This window comes from Silurus aristotelis (genome assembly GCF_946808225.1).
Source record: "Silurus aristotelis genome assembly, chromosome: 18".
Lineage (NCBI taxonomy): Eukaryota > Metazoa > Chordata > Actinopteri > Siluriformes > Siluridae > Silurus > Silurus aristotelis.
This window is the reverse complement of record NC_139591.1, coordinates 6,728,472-6,752,183: the sequence shown is the minus strand read 5'-3', so window position 1 is coordinate 6,752,183 and position 23,712 is coordinate 6,728,472. Positions and strand designations below refer to the sequence as shown.

The 23,712-nt window shown below is 36.7% G+C and overlaps 1 protein-coding gene across 2 annotated transcripts in view; it reads left to right on the top strand.

Moving 5' to 3' along the window:
- opcml (opioid binding protein/cell adhesion molecule-like) overlaps window positions 1–23,712 on the top strand; it is a 242,807-nt gene that overhangs the window by 160,471 nt on the left and 58,624 nt on the right. For both annotated transcript variants that reach the window (XM_083567659.1, XM_083567658.1), the window contains one exon: window positions 2,522–2,757. In XM_083567659.1, the coding sequence (XP_083423785.1) occupies window positions 2,522–2,757 (236 nt within the window). The remainder of the gene's footprint in view (window positions 1–2,521; window positions 2,758–23,712) is intronic.

The following is a 23,712-nucleotide window of genomic DNA, read 5'->3' as shown; positions in this document are numbered from 1 at the left end:
AATGACCTAATAAATCTGGGGAATGTCCTTTCTAGTTAGCATGATTTAGTGCGCTTAGAAGAAAAACAGATTTCGAAGGTCTCTTTCATTCGCACAGATTAGCACTCTCTGGATGAGCTCATCCCTTTGAAGAATATCCTGAAAAAGCATCTATTTCACATGATATATTGTTGCCCTGGAAATTCACAGACCATCTTTCCAAAGAGCTTTCGAGATTTTTTTTTTTTTCAGGAGTGGAGGATGTTGGTAATAAACGCTATTAGATAATCCGCTTAATGCTTTTGACCTTGTTGTGGATTTGTCCTTGAGAGGGAAAATAAAGCATGCCTGAGGGGTATTATAGGCATGCTCGTGTAAATGACCTGGCAGCGTTTGGATGGAAATCTTTGCAGCATATTGTAAGCATCATTGAGGTTTGCAGCACATTGCAAGTGTCACCAGCTACCTGGCCAAGTCGCACTGGCCTGCTACCTTGTGCATCTTCTGCTTTTTCCTGATAAGCAAGGACAGTGCTGAGCTCGGAGGAGGCTTCTCTCCTATGAGCTTAGCAGAGACAGGACTATTTCAGGGTTTCCCTAAGGTGGAGGGGGTGGCGTGGACAGCTTCCGTGCTAAAGTTGCAGCATTATGGAGGCTGGTTTCTGGGTCTGTTCTATTGCTTCACGCTAAACTATTGATAGTGCAGTTTCCCTTACGTTCATGCTTCGAAATCTGCTGGCATCTGGATGATTCCTGGCAAAAAAAAAAATACGTTTTAGGAGATGTGCTATCGTTTAACAGGATTATTTTGTATCAGATTATTTTTTTTTTTTTTTTTTTTGTGAAACTAATCAATTTAGTTGCCTCTTCCTGTCATTGTGAACAGTGAATAAGGGAAAATGTATCTCTGGATGTCAGCAGATTCTGCAATGTTATTTTTTGCTCTTCTCCATCCACATAATAGACTTACACAGCATACCAAACATTTCTGACATAACAAACCTGTTTTTTTTAATAGCTATTTATAGCTATAGTGCAGATGGTTGTAATGTGTAATGCTGCTCCAAATTTGCCATGTAATATACATCCTCTGCAATGTCTTTTTGTTGTTGTTTGTTTTTGTCATTAATAATAATAATAATAATAATAATAATAATAATGTTTGCATAGTGTGTTTTTCATATTAACAAATACATAACCCCAAAATAAATAAAAGACATTTAACATGGAAAACATTATTATTATTATTATTATTATTATTATTATTATTATTATTATTATTATTATTATATTGATTATAATTATTATTATTAATAATATTGTTATTATTATTATTATTATTATTATTATTATTATTAGTATTAATATATTTAAATGGAAATGCATCACAATCAAATTTTTTTTACAAAAAAATGCAAAATATTAGGCTTTAAATGGTCTCAACAACAAATAATTGCTCAGAAATATAGCAATAATTACACAAATGACACTCCTGAGGCATACCATTTACTCACGCAGTGAACTGTTTGGGAGGAGAAGCAAAAAAAAAACCAAACAAACAAGGAAATTCACTTGTCTTCTTCTTATACAAAAATAAACAAATAGAAAATCTTAATACTGAATGACATGTTTGATGTGAATTTCAGCACATTCCTGGGTTCGTAAAATTCATTTTCTCATTAAAAGTTTAAAGATGATTGAAATGGAATGAAACAAAATACACTTTGTTGTTAAAAACTCTTTGTTAAAAAGTTCACCCATAAGGCAGAAACATTAAAAATCAAAAGAAAAACATTATCCCATACAAAATACCTTGATTAGTTTAATTTCCTGGCTAATAAATTGCTGTTAAGACACTTACTGACTAATGGCAGTTATAGGGAGCTTAAAATGTCTTTAAAATCTGCAACTCAACATACACCAGCTAGTCATCATGCTATAAAGTGAGTGTATTTGAATCATATTTGGTATGTATCTATTTCTGCGAGCAAAACAAATATAAACAGAACACTTGGCCATATTGTGTCTAAAATGCCAGTTACTTCATATTCATTTCTTACTTATAAGGTCAAAAAGCATTAGTGCACTCACAAACATAAGGTTATACTGAATATCAGTATGACTGTGACTACCAGCCTCCAGCTTCCAGTCTATTCCAGATTGTGCTGTGCCCTATTGCTTTATCATACACTAATGCATATTCTAAACAAGCTCTTTATATTTGCTCATAAATAGGCAAAAGTTTTTTGTTTATACTGCACTGCATGTCACTTATTCTTTAGAGATTAATTCTCTCAGTTGAAATCCAATTGCAGTATTTCACTACTGATTTTACTCTTTTCAACTCTTTTGATGATCCTAGAATACGCAAGAATGCTGCCTTTGTTTAATGCTGGGAGAAAAGAAGTATTTTATAAATAATAAAACAAGATTTTTTTTTTTTTTGCTTTACCAAATGCTGGGGAAATGTTACTAAAATTCCAAAAAAGGCAACTTTTCCAATGTTTAATAAAACAATCCAACTTTTTTTTGTGTTTCAACAGATGCAGTGTGGACAGCAAGGTATCAAGGGTAGCCTGGCTGAACCGCACAACCATTCTCTTCACGGGGAGTGAGAAATGGTCTCTGGACCCGCGTGTGGTCCTGCTGAATAACACAGCAGTGACCGAGTACAGTATAAAGATCCTGGACGTGAACTTGCATGATGAAGGGCCGTATGTATGCTCCATCCTCACAAACAAGAAACCCGAGTCCACCAAAGTCCATCTCATTGTCCAAGGTAAACTGCTTTTCGAATTACTGATAATATGGGTGGATTTGGAGATTTGTAAAGTGGTGCAGTTGTGTTTTATATATATATATATATATATAAAACCCCACAGCAGAAAAATCATCTTTGACAGCCTCTGTTTTCATCATTCACTGTTGGGATTACAAAAATGGTATCAAAACTAGCAGGAGATTGTTTTTGGTTCGCTTGACATTTCAGCAAGCTGGTTAAAGGTGAAGAACAACTTCGATTCTCCTTCCGCAGACTGATATAATTAAACGAATCTCTCCAGACGTGACTCCCCGTGATGAAATTGGAATTTAATCTGGGTTTAATTTCAAATCGTTGATAGATATTGATTTAGGACACACAGCAGAGGGAGGGAGCGACGGAGAGCAAAGCAAGTGAGAAAGCGCCCGAGCACTGGCCATCACTCAGACTCGACACTCTCTAAAATCAGCTGTCAAAATGCAGACTTTTGTCATCATTTACACTGCAATTTCCCTCACGTTTGCTTTTCAAAATCAATTAACATCGCATGAATCTGGATTTTTCTTGGAACAGGAAGTGATCATTTTCAGTAAAAAATAGCACCCTTTTTAAATCTTTTTTTTTTTTTTTTTTTTTTTAGCAGTTAGAGATTAAGTGGAAAAGCAGGATTTTTAATGTTTTTTTTTTTGTTTGTTTTTTTTGTATTAAACACCTTATCTACTGTTCATTAACTTTTGGCGCTTAGTCCTGACACTAATTACTCCTCATGCAAAACAACAAAACAAATAAATAGGATAAGGCAATTTATTTTAAGAGATTAGATATACCAAGTGTTAATTAGTATTTAAGCGCCTAATAAAATGTCCTGTAGTTTTGCAAAAAAAAAAAAAAAAGCTTAGTTTACAACGTAATCACTTGTGATTTCCTCTTATCACATTATTAAATTGCATAAATGCAGCGGAGCCGTTTAATGAAAGGCTTATAGCATTGCTCCTATAAGTACTGTATATAGCAGTGTTCTTACAAAATCAGCTACAAACCAGAAATAAAACAAAAACGATAAATAAAAGGAATGAAAATGAATGTGATGTATATAAGAATTTAAATGAATAATAAATAACCAGAAAAAGAGATAAATAAAAGACACATTGTCCTGAATGTTTTGTGTAATACATATTTGATTTGTTTTGTGGATATTAAATATATTTAGCTAATGAGTTTTTTTTATAATTGAGTGCCTATCCTGCTGCTAGTGCATTACATTTTAACTTTTCTTTGCTTGAAATGTAAATGTATCCATACATGCTCTCACAAAGAACATCGCTATGCAGCACATCTCTTTCCTCCATGAGATATATATTTCCGTGCTATGTTCTGGATTGTGTTTTGAACAGCTGTGGTCATGTATTCGCTCTTCACTAATTATACAATCCCAAAGCCCCAACCCCCAGACATAACACATTTCTGCTGAAAACATTCCCAGTTGACACACACCCAGCCCACCTACTGTTAGCACACGGTATTGACTGAAGGGTATCATGGCATTGCATTACAAATAGGAAAATTATACTCCATATTAGAACAAAGCCATACACTGGAAAAATACACGATATAAATCTACCAACAAGAGCCTCTCCTATAAAACATGTTAGAAATGATAGAAACTCGAATATTTGGTCTTGCTTCATAAGACCACATTATGTTATACCATCTGATCTTTTTTGAGCTATTAGTGAGGCAATTTGAGCAAAATAAAAATAAAAAAACTTAGCAAATTAGGATAAGAAAAGAGGAGAGAAACTCTACTTGCACTGGGACTGGGGATTAGTACATCACATGATCTTTAGCATTGAGCTTCTCTTTCTGCCTTTCGATCCTGTTTTTAGCTGTCCCATTTACATCCTAGTGTCAACTACATGAGGGTGTGGATTTTTTTTTAAGCTATAAAAGTTTTAGCCTTAAGCAGTTAATGCAGAAATGTTGCCAATTTGTATAATATTACCTCGTGCACAGAGCCAGATCAGTTTACTAATGCTGTTAGTTGGCATGATAACTACCTAGCATGGTAATTAGCAAGCTTGTGAATAAGCTTACAGCTGTACAATATATTATCCATTTCCTTAGAGCAAACCATATGCTAATTTTCATAGATTATATTGCACATATTGCAATATTGCAATATTATCTATACTACCTAACTTGCTTCCATTTATAAACAGATCTTTAATGGTTACAAACGGTTAAAAATACAAAAATTAAGAAATAATGGTATTGCACGTTTTATACTTATCAAGATATGTAGGTAATAGATGAGCTTTTTGTTCATATTTATTTTAAGTCTGCTGTTATTTTAAAACTTGCAGAGGTCTTTTAACAACCATAGCTTGTGCAGATAAATTTGGAATGGCCCTTAAGATAAGAAAATGGCAAGTTAAAGAAAGAAGAACTTTTACTGGAATGCAGCCAGCATGGCTTACGGTGCATGGAGAAGCTACAGGCTAAATCCCGTTTTGTAACGTTCTAAAGGCATTTTAAAATCCAGAAGGGGCTTAATGCAGACATTTTTAGGTTTAAGGACAGTCTACATTTGCAAATATTATATGATCAAATAATATTTTAGAGCTCTAATTATATAGTATTTGTCAGATCACAGCCTGTTGTGAATTCTAGATCCCTACAATTATTACAAAGACAGTGTGGTAGCCGCAAACTGCAACTCCCAAACTACACACACACACACACACACACACACACACACACACACACACACACACACACTCACTCACTCACTCACTCACTCACTCACTCACTCACTCACTCACTCACTCACTTATGTAGCAAAGGTATGCTCAGTCTTAAACACACAAACAAACACACACACACACACACACACACACACACACACACACACACACACACACACACATACACACACACAAAGAAGAGACAAACTGTCTGTGAAGTTACCTTCTCTGTGACCCGCTTCATTGACTTACTGAGCCTTATAGAGTAGTTTATGATTGATATCATGTTGCTGGCTTGTTTTTTTTTTTTTTTTTTTGTTTGGTTCTGTTTTTGGTCTTCTTTTGACTTTTGGATTATGTTTGCACATCGCATAACTTCTGTCTGGTCTGGCTATGTTTTTGGTTGTACATCTCCTCGTGTGAGTTTCATGACAGTATTGATTAATCTCAGAAAGAGCTATTATTTTTTTTAAATCAGTGACCTGCTTGAACTGAAATGTAAAATCTGCTTGAAATTAAATATTTAGATTCAAGAAAAATGTCTAAATCCTGTGTCTTTATACGGGCAAAAATAGTTAGATATCAGTAGTAGATATCAGTAGTAGATATCAGTAGAAACTTGCCTGTCCATTTCTTCCATTTGGCAGAGGAAAAACCTGTTGTCCCCTGCCAAATAATATAATAATTAACATATTTACTTCAGGAGCATTCTTTAACTGTGTAACCTTGCCTTATACATCTTTAAAAAAGACCATGTTGTATTGAGCAAGTGGAATAAACATAGCAATAAATGCAGTAAGTCTGTCTAAAGATGTCTAAAACATTATTTAGTGTTTCTGTTACAACTTTATCAAGCTTTTGGAAAGGTTCTTTTTCCAAATGATTCAGTTTGTGATCAGTTGAGGTTGTCACAATTTCTGTGTTCAGTATCCTGTACAATTACACAATCACCAAAACAGAGGAAAGTGTTCACACACTCTAATGAGGAAAAATGTTTTCAAATGAAATTTTAAGGATCAGATTTTACTTAGTGATTATTTTCCTCAAAGAAGTTTGAGCGATGAGGCTTGTGTTTAAATAACATGAGTACTTTTTTTTACCTTAGGTTGATGGGATTTAGGCTGTTTTTTGGATGAAGCTGATGGGCAGTGAGAGAACCAACTTCCTATTTTAAACGTGTAATTCTTGTAGAAGTAGGAGTGATGTTATTTAATTGAATTGGGCTTAAATTTTGATTCATTTTTATATTTAATATTTAGATAGAGAGTGGAGGGTTTTTTTCCTGACTAGCGTAACTTAGGGATTGGGCAGTAATGCAGTAAGAGATGGCAAAAAACAAACAAACAAAAAAATAAACGAAAGAATTACGTTACAAATGGAGTGTGTAATCTATTTGTTTTTCGCAAGCATCCAAATATACCAAAAAAGCAAAGTTCTGTCATAGCAGTGGCTGCTGTAGTTGTCATTAGCTGCCAACATTTGGTGCGTATGGTTATTGGAAGTAAAATATTGCAGACAGCCAAGAGGCTGAAAAGATGGGAGGGAAGGCCAAGGTTACAGATTGGAAATCTTGAATATTGAAAATATTGGAAGAGCTGTATTGGCTAAGCCCTGTGTTTTAAGAGCTATAAATAGAAAAAAAAAGCAAGAAAAAAGGGAGGAGTTGGCATTTATTGGTGTGCACATTAGCTTGCATGTTAGGATGTGGAATAAAGCAGGCTTTATTTGGAAGTTTCTCCTGGGATCATTCTCTGGAGAGAGATTGGTTTTGCCCAGCGTTCTGCACAGAAGCCAGCATTGTCCAGGTGGTGAGTGGAACTGGACAAAATTTTTTATATATTTATTTATTGCCAGCTGTGTGGAGCAGGTTTAAAGATTAAAGCAGACAGAAGCTGGTGATGAATAGAGTGAGCACTGAGCACCAAAAGACATTGTAATGAGAACATATGCATGTTTCTCCCTCAAGGTATTTCACATGAATGAACAGAAACGCAGATGAGATAAGGGAGCCACATCGTAACTTGAGTGATGTTTAAGCTAAGTGTGGAACAGAAGTAACGCCATGGAGTCTGTGTAACTCTATATATGCAAGTTTTGGCATATTCTGGCATCTGATTAATGACTGTAAAGTCCATGTCATTTTATTAAGTGAAGTGCTTGGTTATTTAAAAATTATATTGATAAGGATATTATGCATGCACTGCATACATATTGGAAACTAATTCATAATCATATACAAAGATACAGCTACTTAATTTTTTTGCACAGACCTAATTTGAGCAATTGGCTCGGGTGTTTTGTAGATTTCTCTCCAAGCTATTTGCTTTTCTTGGCCCCTTATCATTGTGTCCTGTGGGTAGGATCGTGTTTTCTTATTCCACCCCCCCACCCCCCCACCCCCCGCTCCCTAAACCAAACACTTCTAGATCATGTCTTGGATTAGCACTACATCTATTTTTGTGGTGGATGATGGTGGTTGGATAGGCTTGTAAAAGGGTAAAAAGTACTCATCGTCTTCCATGCTATTGATCTGCTCCATTGATCAGCAGTAATACAAGGAGAGATGTACAATGTGTTAGAGAAGGGCGCAATCTAAAACCTACCGTTTTTTGACCCGGGTTTTCTCAAAAGCACACGAATATTCAAACGAAAAGCTGTCATCTAGAGAAGACAAATAAAGGTTATTGCGGATTTGAATCAAGAAAACTTTTTTTTTGAGCTTCTTAGACCTTTCAAAGATGATAGATTGTGAGCATAATGATTGCTGTCAATTTTATGAGCTTTTAAAGTTTATATTTAATTATTAGCTCACTACTTCCTTTCAACACCTACACACAACATATAAATATAACAGTTTCATATATTTTTTGGGGAAAAACCAAACACAAAAGAAGGACAGACTAGTGATTCATCAGAAGCAATGGCTATTGGCAGCTAATTATGCTTTTATTTCAGAGTTCCAGTGCTTGAAAAACTACATACCACATACACATGATGTAAACCCCAAATGCAGCCTATTTTTATTAGTAAAAATTGCAATATTACCTGAGAGATTTTTCACTAAAAGCTCTGCCTGTTTTCAATAATAGCGTTTCCTCTGCCCATTTCACCTGGTATTCATTGCACTTTTACATGGAATATTCAAAAGAAAAATCCTCCTTTAAAAGCCATTAATATGTTTATATTGTTCTTTTTTTGATGTGCTTAGCAGTTATGTTGAAAAGTGATTGCAGAGCCTTCACTTGACTAGTTCATGATCTATTATTATGAGTGCAGAAAAGATTATAGTGGATCTGCATAAAAGTTGAAGATTTGAAAGCTGATCTGTTTGCATCTGTTTTTCCTTAATCACGGTTGCTTAAATGTCAAATATGAGCTATGTGTAATGAGGTATTGATGTATTTAACTTCATTTATATTTGCTTGCTAATGCTTGATTTAACAGAGGCATCATTCAAGGCTCATCCCTCGAATTCCCCTGAAGAGTGAAATGATGCATTGAACATCATCTGGATAACGCATTTCTTGTTTTTATTTTCTCTTTTAGGGCATATAGACTTGAGGATATATGTTCCGTGGGCAGTTTATTAGATATTTATACCTTGTTTCTATATCAATTAGCCATTTGATTAGGACAGATCTACCATATGTCACAGCCCATCTGTTACAGCAAACTTTTCACCTCCTTTTTTGTTGTCCAGCTGCATAAAGAGAGAGCTATAGGACCACCACTGTACATGTTATTTTGAAAAGGGTTTATTTTTAGCATAGCAATGGGTAACATACAGTATACTACACTGACAAATGTTTGTGGAAACCTGACTATAAGATTAGTATGTGCTTTTTTTGAGCAGCTCATTCCACATTTAGTCCCTATTTGCAGTTATAATAAACTCCATTCTTCTGGGAAGATGTTCCACAACATTTTAGAGTGTGTTTAAAGGAGATTTGTGTTCAGTCAGGTGCTGATGTAGGGTGAAGAACACTAAAGTGCAGAGGTCCAATTTATTCCAAAAGCTTTAAATAGGGTCAAACTCTATGGCCAGCCTCTCAAGATCTTCCACTCCAAGCCATGTAAACCATATGTTCACTGAGCTCACTTTGCATGTCGGGGTATTGTCCTAGCGGATCAGGTTTGAGTCTCTTAGTTCAAGGGAAGAGAATCATTAAAATGTAATGATACCAAACACATTCTATACCACTGCCTGCCTCCAGCTTTTTGCTTTTTCCAGCATTTGTGGTAACAGAAGAATCATATGGTTGGATGTCCCAAAACTTTTGTCCAAAAAGTGTAGGGATTGTTCGGCTAGTTGTTGACAAGTAAAGCAACAAAGTAAAGACTTTTCCTAAATGAAATCCAAAACTTATTGAGGGCATTGTTATTTTCTGACTGAATTATTAGTGCAGCATAAAGGCATCATATTACCCACTCAATTCATCATCAGTGCTTTCATAGGGTTCAAGGTTAAGATGAAAAAGTAAAGACGTGTGCAACGTATTCAATATTAATATCATATTCCATTATTTATGTACATTCGCCGTATTTAAATGCAATCGTCTAGACAAGCTGACTGCTCGGTTTAAAGCGCTGATTCTGAAACAGAGTGCACACAGCTTTGTGTCATCTCCTAATAGCATAATGTTACAGGCATTATCTACAGCAGTGTCCGGATAATTTTACCACCGTGTGCATCCAAAAATAAGTCTGGATCAGCCTCTTTGAGCTGCCATGCACCACTGATCTGATTCTAAAGTATCTGAGGGGGATTGGATAGTAACCTGCAACCCATGGCTCTAAAAGTGCTCTTTTACAAACCACTGGTCACAGCAGGGTGTAAGAATGTTATTACACTTTTGTTAAGAATTGAAGAAAAATAATATTAACTGCAAGAATATTCCAAAATGAGAAGGTATGGTCATGTCACTGGGGACCACAAATTCCTAATCCCAGCAAACACCACAGTTTGCAAACATAGCTGCAAAAAAAGACTATCCTCCCAAGACTTCACCCTGAGTCATATGTTCATAGCCACCCAGTCACTAATTGAACACACCTGGACTCAGTTATATGTGTGTGTGCAGAGGTGCAAAAATGGGGTATGCAGGATATGCAGTGAATAGAGGCGCCACATAGTGTTGGGTCGTTCACGAATAGGCTGCTGCTATCGAATATTGTAGTAATAGAGTATTCTAATGATTATTCCATCGATTATTCAAATAATCGGATATGTACTTTTTATTTATTTAAGAGCAATAGTAAATAAGAGAGAGAAAATAAAACAGGTCTTTTAAAATGAACAATGATTTGTTTTTCTTTTCAGACAAATTTACATTTCTATTGCTGAAATTTCTGACAACTGAAAACGAAACCCATTTAATAGCCATATTACATCAAAATGCAAATATAGTTGCGTCCAAAAAGTCAATCTGCAGTGGCCACCTAGAGTAATTTATGGGAAACCATTTTTTTTAATGAAACGCAATTATTCTCACTCATGCATTTAATTATGAAATCTCGCACAGTATCGCGATGTGGTTTTCTTGTCTACGGAAAGCAGCTTGAAATTTCCCACGTACTAAATCCGTGTATTCATCGCCAGACTACCCTCTCTACGCGACCGCTGCAAAGGGAATTTTTAAACACACTGTATATAAATAAAAATATTAAAATCAATTTTAAATGACTTTACAAATAGTAGCCGCACTGTACGGTGTTTTTGTTATGTTTTAGTTTGAAATGATCCCAAACTTTGGAAACTTTCTGGTGTTTTTTTTGGCATGAATCTTCCTCAGTGTTTTCTCCCCATTCCTACATTTTTTCACCATGTATTTACCTTTCCAGAGTTTAGGTGGTGGGGCGTCGGTAATAACGGTCCGTAGGAAACACAATGCTCCGTGTTTAGTTAAATGGGCTAAACTAAGCATTTTGGTAATCAAATTACTCAAGGAATCATTACAGCCCCAGTTCATTTTGAACGAGTCTTTAATGTGTCTCAGGAGAATGAGTAGTCTTAAAGAGTGTTTTTTTTCTACTAGAAAAAAGTAGTAGATTTTCTACTAGACGTGCGTGAGCAAAGCATCGCAAAATCTCTGTACAGTTGGTTATATAGAGGAAACAGAATTGAGCAGTTTACTTCTTGACTGTATTAGTCCGAGTCGTTCACTCTTTTATCGCTTCACTCCCATATACGCTATGCAGTGCATTATACAGGAAACAGAATTGAGTGATTTATCTCATGAGTCATAGTTATACACATGCTATGAAGGTTTAAAGGAACGAAATTAAGTAAATGGTTTAAAAATAGATTTGTTTATTTTGATGAATGAACCAAGTCATTAAAACGATACGATTTTCCCATTATGCAAATTGCAAATTGCAAATATGCAATTGTATGTGTGTGTGTGTGTGTGTGTGTGTGTGTGTGTGTGTGTGTGTGTGTGTGTGTGTGTGTGTGTGTATATCGCTCATTTCCATCAATCAATCTTTGAACTCCTGTTGTAGAGCCTTTATATCCTGTCGATACTGACCTACTTCAGATCTCCTTTTAGATCTTGCCTAGCCCTGATTGTTCATCCTCTGACCCTTTCCTGATCTGATCTTGCTCACATTTTGGATTGGTCTGCCAGGTTATCATTAGGTTATCCAACACTTTATAAAAAAGTGGATTCAAAACTGGCTATTGAAGCTAAATAAACAAATATTTTCCCATTGTAGTCTGCAGCTGACTGTGCAATTGGCTTAATCGACTCTAAATGTTGTCGCAAAACCATTTAACCTGCTTTTTTTTTTTTTTACCATCTGCCGTTTTATTTTCCCACTGCCCCAGATAGTCAACAGCTCCACAAAGCTATGATTGGTATATCCGGTGCAGCTCTGTTTCTGGAATCTTCACACACAATAAAACTGATTGGTTGAAAAGCTACAGCTTATAACTATAGGCCTATCAGGTGGATCTCAAGCACTCTGATGTACATGTTAGTGTCAATAGGAAGGAATCACCAAACAAATCTGGTCAGTGTTTTCTCTGTAGTGATCAGTTTTCACATACAGTATATTGCCAAAAGTTTGTGGACACCTAGTCATAAGTATGTTTTTTGCTTTTTGAGCATCGCATTACACATTTAATCCTAATTTGCACTTATAATTCCTTCCACTCTTCTGGGAAGATGTTCCACTAGATTTTGGAGTGTGCTTGTGGACATTTGTGTTGTGTTCTAATTCATCCTGAAGGTTTTCAGTAGGGTTGAGATCAGAGCTTAATCTATTATTAAGATCCTCCTCTTCAAACCTCATGCTGGAACAGGTTTGGGTTTCAAAGTTCATGTGATCGCAAACTTTTATCATGCCTCATCCAAAGACGACCTATAGAATTGTGAGCCTCCAGGTTTGTGGTAACAGTTTGGAGAATATGGCAGGAGTCTCATGCTTTAGGTATCTCGATACTTTGGCAATATAGTGTATAAAAGAGTTGTATACATCTGACAAACTTCATAGCATCACTACCTACAGTAAAATGTACATTGGTGTGGTATCTTCATGATACTAAGAAGATGTGTCCACTGGAACCTATATGACAGACTGATTTCCTCCCTGTTTAGACACATTTAAGACATTTTAGACAAATGCACAACATTGCGACATATTTCAGCACTGAACACTGCCTTGCAAAGCTAGCGGGCTTCTACTGTAGGCCCAGAGACATTTTTCTCAGCTGTGAGATAAAAATGATCAGTCAACGTCTAATATCCCATCAGATATCTTGTAACACTGACATTTGCATGATGAATGCTGCACCGTCAGTGGGGTGGGTGGTGGTGGGGCTAAAATAGTTTTGCCTAGTCTTAGTTATCCGACATCAAACTTCCTGTGCATGGCTCAACTTCTCTCTCATGAATCCTTTCAGTTTCTCGTTTGCTTTTATTTTGTTTGTTTTGCTTTTCACCTCTTTTCGAGTTTCTCCAGCATCTATCTTGGCTTACCCCAATTCACAAACACATTTGCAGATAAAAAAAAAAAAAAAAAAAGATTCTTCTGTTCTAGCTTCTACTTGGGACCTTTTGTGAAAGGTACACCACACTTTGTACTTTTTCCTTAGAATAATATTACATTCATGCCTCTTGGATATTGCATTCGTTTGCAAATTCTTGCAAATTTTTTTCTAAGCTACTGTATATTTATTGCATCTTGTTCCATTGCCTGGCTTTTTTATGAAAAAAAAAATGTCTTCTCTTATTCAACTATATATACACACCTGATATATGGGTGATCCCAGAGCATTAAACATACTGTTCAGGGTTATGACTCAAATTTCTTTCTTTCTTTTAGCTTCTCCCATTAGGGTTCGCCACAGCGGATCATCCGTATTCATGATCCGCAAGTTTGATTTGGCACATGTTTTTACGCTGGATGCCCTTCCTAACGCAACCCTCCCCATTTATCCGGGCTTGGGATCGGCACTAAGAGTGCACTGGCTTGTGCAACCCTAATGGCTGGGGTTGGTTCATATTTATATACATTTTTTTTGTTTTTTTTGTTTTTGTTTTTGGAAATAGATGAACTCTAACTGGCCTCAGCTGCACTATAACACCCAGGTGAAGCATACACACATATGCACACACATGCACACACAGGCCAACGTTCTCTGCACTGCCATCCACTGTTCTGTCAGCTTTTTGGTCTAACAAGCTTTCACCAATCACCATCCTGCTGTGACAATGCCCTCTCAAAAACAAACCTTCTCTCCAAGCACCTGCTACGCATGTCAGTGATTTAGAGGGAAGCAAATGCCAGTTGTCAGAAGGCAGCAGTAAGAATTGTTTTGCCTGGATACTGCAAGGACGTAAATACGTTCCATTGGGAACACGAGCGTCTGGATGTTATTCAGCATCGGGAAACCAGAGTATTATAATTGATGCAAAGTTAAAGTGCCTGTACTTTAAAACTAGGACAGATTGCATGGTGTTTTGTGTGTTATACGCTTTGGGTGGCCCCTTAATAGTATAGACAGGTGACAGGAAGAAACTTTGCATTAACTCTCGAGAGAACAGTGGCTGTGGCGAGACAAGCTGTTTTTTTGTTGTAGCTGTTTGTTGTATAGAAAAAAAAAGCAATGAAAAAGATATAGAAGAGTCCCCGATTGTCTTTCAAACGAAGTTTAGATTTGATGCTGATTTTACTGTCACGGGAAGATAAAAATAACAGCCGAAGCTTGACTAGTGTGACACATTTTCTGTCAGATTCAACTTGAAATGCTGATTTGTCACTGCAATTTATGGGAAAAGCCTATGACGTGCTTTTTGAGAATCACATTCCACATTTAGTCCCAACTTGCTCTTATACTGTAATTCCCTCCACTCTTAGGTGGTTAGCCAATGGTGTTAGTAAAGTCAGGTACTGATGTAGGTGAGGTCAGGAGGCCTGGAGTGCAGTCAGCGTTCCAATTCATCCCAGTTGATTTCATGTTAACCATATCTTCATGGAGTTTGCTTTGTGCACAGGGGACTTGTCATGCTAGAACAGGTTGGGTCTTCTAGTTCAAGTGAAGGGAAAACTTCATGCTACTGCATTCAAAGACACCCTTTGCAAGTGTGTGCCTTCAGCTTTTCGATAGAAAAAAAAAACAACACATGTCTGGGAAAGGTTTTTTTTTATATATTTATAGCATACATGTCTACTGTTTTTTTTTTCATTCTTTCCCCTAAAGATGAACAATGGTAAAAGAAAGTAATATTGCCATGCTATCAGGAGGACTCATAAGAAGATATTTCATTGGAGGATCTTTAAAAAGTTTGGGGTAGAGTTTAAGTTTGGGTTTCAGCCAGTTAAATGTCTCCTCAGTCCATATACAGTGAATGTGCTGGGTTTTAAAGTGAGGCAGGTGAGAGCAAAGCGAAGCAGAAAGAAGAGACATCATCGCAGGCTGAAAGAAGTTGATCAGAGCTAAGTGACGTAGGAGATCAGTGCAGGTGTCGGTCCCTGTGCATGTAGGGTGTTGGAGGTGATGATAACACACCATATGTTTCACTGATTCCACCTCTCAGTGCGCACAGTCAGGGTACAAATGATTGGGTAAATCTAGCTTAGTAAAAGCAGAGCAAAGAAAAATTGCATGCATGGTTTCCAGCTATATCTATTTCGCTAATTAAAGTTTTATTCCTTAGTGATGCCCAAGGACATTGACTCATTTGTAAATGACTAGACATTAAAAGTAATTATTTATTAATATTTTTTCTTTTATATTTTATACATGTATATTGAATCATCCAGTTCACAACATGTTTTACTAATATAATAATAATAATAAAAAAAAATATATATATTATATAATATATATATATATATATATATATTTTTTTTTTTAAGGAACTAATTTTGGTTTGAGTGTAAAAGTTTTTGTTATTAATTTAAGCTGGCAGTGATTTCAGAGTTCTGATTTTGAGTAGATCTTCACTAAAACAATGTATTGAAGCTAAACTACTGCTACTTATATGACGATCATTTTAGTCAAATAATGCATTCTTGTTAGAGTCCCCTGGTGGTCTAGCGATTAGGATGGGGCGCTCTCACCACTGTTGACCGGGCATCGAACCCGGGCCACAGTGGTGAGAGCGCCGCATCCTAATCCGGTCCCAAGCCCGGATAAATGGGGAGGGTTGCGTTAGGAAGGGCATCCAGCGTAAAAACATGTGCCAAATCAAACATGCGGCTGATCCGCTGTGGCGACCCCTGATGGGAGAAGCCGAAAGAAAGTTTAATGCATTCTTGTTAGTACTGATGTAAAACAAAGAAAAGCCATCCTGTGTAGTGTAAAACCAGGGCTCTCAAATTTTTTGGGGTCAGAAACTCACAATAATGTATTATTTGTTTATTACAGCACAACAATGGACCTTTTTATTCCTGAACATTTCACATTTCACTCATTTTCATTTTGGCCTATCATTTCAGTTTTGCTATACATAGAAGACATTTGGGTTTCAAAACCCGTAATGAACATGTCGATTTTTTTAATGCAATTGAGTTAAACAGCTTTTCATCATGCAATAACAAACCTTGCATTGTTTGCAATAATATTATATAAAAATCACAACAGGTGTAGGTCAGGGGTGTTCCGTTAGTCTGATTGGTTTTGCTTGTGAACACTGCATTTTTTTAAGGGATGAACCAACTTGAAGGCCGGAGAGATTGAGCAAAAGGAAGTAATTTTAAAAAGAAAGAAAATCGGTCAGCGCCATTGCACAATTGTTAGGTGTAACCAATTCACCAATTTGGGATGTCCTGAAAAAAAAAAAAGAATCATCAGATATACTAACAACCAGACATGGAAAGTCAACCAAGGAAAACAACAGCAGTTGACATTCTCATTCTCACAGTCAGTGATCTCAAGGCAATTTCCACAGGGAATGGTAGAAAGTATCACAATCCACCAAGATGCAAGATGCAAACCACTCAGAAACAGACCACAAAAGTTCTGGAACCAAGATTAACTTCTTCCAAAGTGATTCAAAATATGGAGGAAAAAAAAGGATCCGGAAATAATCCCAAACATACACGTTCATCAGTCATGCAGGTGGAAGTAGTGTCAAGGCTTAGGATTGCATGGCTGCTTCTGGAGAGGGCTCACTGATCTCACTAATCTTTATTGATGTATATGATGTATCTTCTGACAGTAGCAGCAGAATGAATTCAGAAGTCAGAACACTGTCTGCCAATTTACAGAGAAATGCATGCAATAATTTTTGGAAGGAACTCGATGCAAATGAACCTAAAACACAATGCACGTGCATTTCATTTCCTAAACAAACAACAGCTGACAGAAGCTATGGTGCAATGCTGGAAATGCATCACAGAAGAAGAATGCAAGAGTTTGGTGATATCAGTGGCTTACCAGCTTGATGCAGTTACAGGGTATGCAACCAATTACTTGTTGTTGTGTAATTTACTTATTTAAGACAAAGAAAACAACATGCAGGAATCATGCCATGTTTTAAGCATGTTCTAAGACCGGTGAGTAAGTGAATAACATCATGGCACTTGTGGGTGGGATACATTAGGCAGCAAGTGAACATTTTGTCCTCAAAGTTGATATGTTAGAAGCAGGAAAAATGGGCAAGTGTAAAGATTTCTGCAAATTTGACAAGGGACTGGGTCAGAGCATCTGCAAAACTGCAGCTCTTATGGGCTGTTCCCCTGTCTGCAGTGGTCAGTATCTATCTAAAGTTATCTAAGGAAGGAAGTGGTGAACCGGCGACAGGGTCATGGGTGGCAAAGGTTAATTGATGCACGTGGGGAGCAAAGGCTGGTCCGTGTGGTCTGATCCAACAGATGAGATCCTGTAGCTCAAATTGCTGAAGAAGTTACTGCTCTTAATGCTCAACAGGTCAGGACTGTTTTGGCAGCAAAAGGGGGACCAACACAATATTAGGCAGGTGGTCATATGTTATGCCTGATTGGTGTATTTAGCAACTGTAAGTTGAAGTTCTGATCTGATCTGCTGATATACAACTGAGCACAACTGTGAACATAAATTCATCTATTCATGAACTTCAGAGGATCCGTGTATAATGAAATAATGAGATTTTGTGTATCTAATTCTAAAATTGTTTATGACCAGAATGTCCTTTGGGTTATCCGCCATGATGTGTCAAAGTGCAAGAGCCGTTCAATTCAATTAGACCCCACTACAGACAGCCAGGTTTATTCTCTCCCCTCTGCTCAAGTGAAATGATGTGTCTTTGTTTTAGATTAGTGCTGAAACCCTCTCCTCCTTAGGGGAATATATCCGACGGCCTCTCAACTAGCTGCACATTTGTGTAATAAGCTTCAATTCTCGTTTATTGGATTGAGAAGCTGCCTTTTTCCTCATTTTAAACAGCAGTAATGAGCCGTTGGAAGGATTCAGCTGTGTTATGAGAATGTAAATGGGAAAAGAGTCCTCAGCAATTTGCCCGTGCAACACATTAGTGGCAGCTAGTTCAGCACAGGCAGTGTGGAGTCCATTTTTCACTGACAGAGTTCTTTGGGTATCCTGCCGGCTTTGCCAATTCCTTTAACCCCCCACCACTGCTTCCACCCCCCTTGCATTTCAGCATAATAGATCTAAGATTGGAGGCTAAAAGAAAAAAAAAGTCAGCATATGCGAGGATAGAAATGTGCGGAACATTTGATTTCAGTCAAACACATCCAAGAGGTCAAGAATGTTTTGACACCAAGATTTTGTCAGTGTGGTCATGTGTAAATTTAAGCCCTTGTTTCAGATTAATGTTTATTATTGAAGTATCCATAAGTTTAGTCTTCTTGACATGACACTTGCTTTAAAGCAGAAATCAGGTAGCTATTCTGAAACCATCATAGCCTATTTATAGATAGTAATAATCATTAACTTTGCCAGATAGAGTAGATAACATGAGCTAATTGTGAAAATATGTTAGCTTTATTTACAGTGGGTCAAATATGTATTTGATACCCTGCCGAAGTTTTCCCACTTACAAAAAACAGAAATATCTGTAATTCTCAACTGTGAGAGACAGAATCTATAAAAACTTCCAGAAAATCCCATTGTATGATTTTTTTAATTAATCAATTTCCATTTTAGTGCATGAAGTATTTGATCACCTACCAACCAGCAAGAATTCTGTTTCTTACAGTTTAGGTGTACCTAAGATGAAAATTATAGATTTCTTTGTTCCTTGTAAGTGGGAAAACTTGAAAAATCGGCAGTGTATCAAATACTTATTTGTCCCACTTTATAAGCATTAATGATCTTAAATGCTAATCCTAGCCATCTTACATATGCTATCATGACAGGACTTTTGAGATGATTGAAGATTTGTTAGCCTCATGTATCAATGCTCAAAAATTCATGCATCTTGAATTAAAAACTATTTGAAGGACATTGAGTCTGCTTTTTTAAATGGGATTAAATGAGTACTAGAGAGTTGTATGGGAATTGGGACGTTGTAATTTGGGTTTATTTAAATAAAGGTAACAGGGGTGAGCTTCATATTATTCTAGCAAGAATGTTAATAAATGAACTTTAGCACTACAGTAAGTTGAAACAATAAGAATGTTAACAGTAAAACAGCTTATTTTACACCAGAAATTGTAAATGCTCCCATTTTAATCAGTGTGATCTTTTAAAAATTTATTTAAATGATTGTTAAATAATTTATTTAATGGGAAAAGTCTGCATGTAAATGGGCAGTGCTGGAGCACACTGATAAATATGGGAAGAGTGTAAAGGTATTTTGAAATGGGACAGTAAGCGATTGGGTACTATGTGATATGCCTGGAAATGGTGCTGGGGCACTGGGGATAAAGTTTGGATTGTGTTGAAGTACTAAATTGGGACTGGAATGGTTTAGATGGGGTTTGTGCCACTCTGGGTTGGGATACTAGAAAATACAGGTGAGAATGATGTTGAGGTTATTAGAGGGATGAATTTTAGACTGTGTTTGGGCACCAAAGTGGGATTAAAATGGTTTTGGAATGCTGTGTGGTTGAGAATGTTGTTGGAGCACTAGGAGATTTGGGTAGGAATCGTGTAGGAGCATTAGGGGTGGAGTGAAGAGGCAGGTGAATGACTTTGCAGCACTAGTGGAGGGAGAACTAATGCATGGGTTATGGATAGTGACAGGGGTTTGAAAAGCATTGGAGCACTAGTGGATGGCGTGGGGATGGTGATGGAAGAGTGAAAAGCATTGGAGCACTAGTCTATGGCGTGGGGAGGGTGATGGAGGAGTGAAAAGCATTGGATCAATAGAGGATAGTGTGAGAAGCATTGGAGCACTAGTGGATGGTGTGACGATCATGATGAAGATGTGAAAAGCATTGGAGCACTAGCGGATAGTGTGGGGATGCTGATGGAGGTGTGAGAAGCATTGGAGCACTAGTGGATGGCGTGGAGATGATGATGCAGATGTGAAAAGCATTGGAGCACTAGCGGATAGTGTGAGAAGCTTTGGAGCACTAGTGGATGGCATGAAGATGGTGATGGAGGGTAAATAATTGTGAAGCACTAAAGTACAAGATGGGGATATTGTTATGGCACATTATGATGGAGAATGGATGGAGACAGGCTAGGAATCGGGGCTGATTCTCAACCGTTGGGCAGTTTTGTAATCTATACTACATATATTTCATTAATAGACTTTTTAGAATTTAGTTTATGTCAGTCATCTTTAGCATACAACTAGATAAACAAGTAGTTTGTGAAAGAGAGCAGGGAAAAAGCAAGCTGTGTGAAAACAAATTGCCATGAAACACAAATAAGTAATATGAGGTTGTACTGTCTTAATTATTCCACCACACCATATATCTTGTCTTGACTCAGTTAGCAGCATTATGCCAGCCGAGACTCGGCAACATCCCGTTATGTTCTACACTGTTCTTCAGCTTAAACACATTTTCAATTGGTTAAATCCTTTCCTCTTTTAGACAGTCTGTTCATATGTTCTGTTCAACTAAATTTAATTTGATTAAATTTACAATATCAGAATCAGAAAGAGCTTTATTGCCAAGTATGTTGGCACTCACAAGGAATTTGTTTTGGTGACAGAAGCTTCCAGTTGCACATTTTCTAATAAATAAAAAAAATGTAAAAATAAAAAAAGTTATTGCACATTTCTTGTAATGAAAATCAATAAAGTATTATTTAATAAAATAAGTACAGATTTAGATTAGTAAAAGTGGTATTGCACGTATGTTTTATTTTATTGCACACTGGGGAGTGAAATATATACAGGTGCATCTCAATAAATTTAAATGTCATGGTAAAGTTAAATCGATTTTAGCAATTTTAATCAAATTGTGAAACTCGTGTATTAAATAAATTCAATGCACACCTTCAGTCTCTGTGCATTGAATTTATTTAATACACGAGTTTCACAATTTGATTAAAATCCATGACAAAAACCATGACATTTTAAGTTTAAGTCTTTGGTTCTTTTAATTATGATGATTTTGGCTAACATTTAACAAAAACCCACAAATTCACTCTCTCAACAAATTAGAATACTTCAAAATCAAAAAAAAAAATAATTTTGTGAATTGTTGGCCTTCTGGAAAGTATGTTCATTTACTGTACGTCTATTTAATACTTGGTAGGGGTTCCTTTTGCTTTAATTACTGCACCAATTCGACGTGGCATGGAGGTGATCTGTGGCACTGCTGAGGTGGTATGGAAGCCTATTTGACAGTGGCCTTCAGCTCATCAGCATTTTTTGGTCTCTCGTTTCTTATTTTCCTTTTGACAATACTCCATAGATTTTCAGGTCTGGTAAGTTTGCTGGCCAGTCAAGCACACCTTCACCATAGTCACTTAACCAACCTTTGGTGCTTTTGGGGGCCATGTGGACAGGTGCCAAATCCTGCTGGCAAATAAAATCAGCATCTTTACAAAGCTGGTCAGCAGAAGGAAGCATGAAGTGCTCTAAAACTCTTGGTAAACGAGTGCAGTTTTGGTTTTTAAAAAACACAGTGGACCAACACCAGCAGATGACATTGCACCCCAAATCATCACAGACCTTGGAAGCTTAACACTACACTTCAAGCAACTTGGGCTATGAGCTTCTCCACCCTTTTTTCAGACTCTAGGACCTTGGTTTCCAAATTAAATATCTGAAAGGAGGACTTTGGACCACTGGGCAACAGTCAAGTTCTTCTTCTCCTAAGCCCAGGTAAGACGCCTCTGACATTGTCTGTGGTTCGGGAGTGGCTTAACAAGAGGAATGCAACAACTGTAGCCGAATTCCTTGACACATTTGTGTGTGGTGGCTCTTGATACCTTGACCCCAGCCTCAGTCAATTTCTTGTGAAGTTTACCCAAATACTTGAATCGATTTTGCTTGACAGGCCTCTAAAGGCTGTGGTTTTTTTTGGTTGGTTGTGCATCTTTTTCTTTCACATTTTTTACTTCCACTCAACTTTCTGTTAACATGCTTGGATACAGCACACTGTGAACAGCGAGCTTTTTGGCAATGAAAGTTTGTGGCTTACCCTACTTGTGAAGAGTGTCAATGATTTTTTTCTGGACAAACGTCAGTTCAGCAGTCTATCCATGATTGTGTAGCCTAGTGAACCAAACCAAGAGACTATTTTGAAGGCTCAGGAAACCTTTGCAGGTGTTTTGAGTTGATTAGCTGATTGGCATGTCACCATTTTCTAATTTGTTGAGAAAGTGAATTGGTGGGTTTTTGTTAAACATGAGCCAAAATTATCACAATTACAAGAACCAAAGACTTAAACTACTTCAGTCTGTGTGCACTGAATTTATTTAATAGAGTTTTACAATTTGAGTTAAATTACTGAAATAAATAAACTTTTCCATGACATTCTAATTTATTGAGATGCACCTGTATATATATATATATATATATATATATATATATATATATATATATATATATATATATATATATATATATAAAATATATTTATATATGTGTATATGTATGTATGTATATATACACTATATTGCCAAAAGTATTGGGTCACCAGGTCATATGTATGGTATATGATTTTTTAGCATTGCATTGCACATTTAGTTCTAATTTGCTCTTTACTCTTCTGGGAATCTGTTTCACTACATTTTGGAGTGTGCTGATGGATATTTGTGTTGTGTTTATCAGCCACAAGGGTATTATGAAAGGCAGGTACTGATGTAGGTGAGGAGATCTGGAGTGCAGTCAGCGTTCCAATTCATCCCAAAGGTGTTCAGTTGGGATGAGATCAGAGCTCTATAGCAGGCCACTCAAGATCTTCCTTTCCAAAGCATGTAAACCAGATCTTCAAGAAGCTCACTTTGTGCACAGTGGCATTGCCATGCTGAAACAGGTTTGGGTTTCCAAGTTCAAGTGAATGCAAAATTTTATTACAGAGCATCTAAAGACGTCCTGTAGAAATGAGTGTCTCCAGCTTTGTGGTACCAGTTTGGAAAAGAACCACATAAAGGTCAGGTGACCCAATTCTTTTGGCGATATAGTCTATATATACTACTACTAATAAATATAATATGTATATATTCTATAAAACATATACTACTGCAATCTAGAATTTGGTCCTCATGTGAAGAAGGTGACAAAGACAAGTTGATCATAATTAAGGAGAGATAATAAAGGTGTCATGGAGACAGATCACAGATAATGATATTTCCACACAAAACTTTAATCAGGGTAAAGTAGCCAGAGTAGCTCCTTCCACTGGTTCAATTACAGGTTTGTAGTAACATTACAAA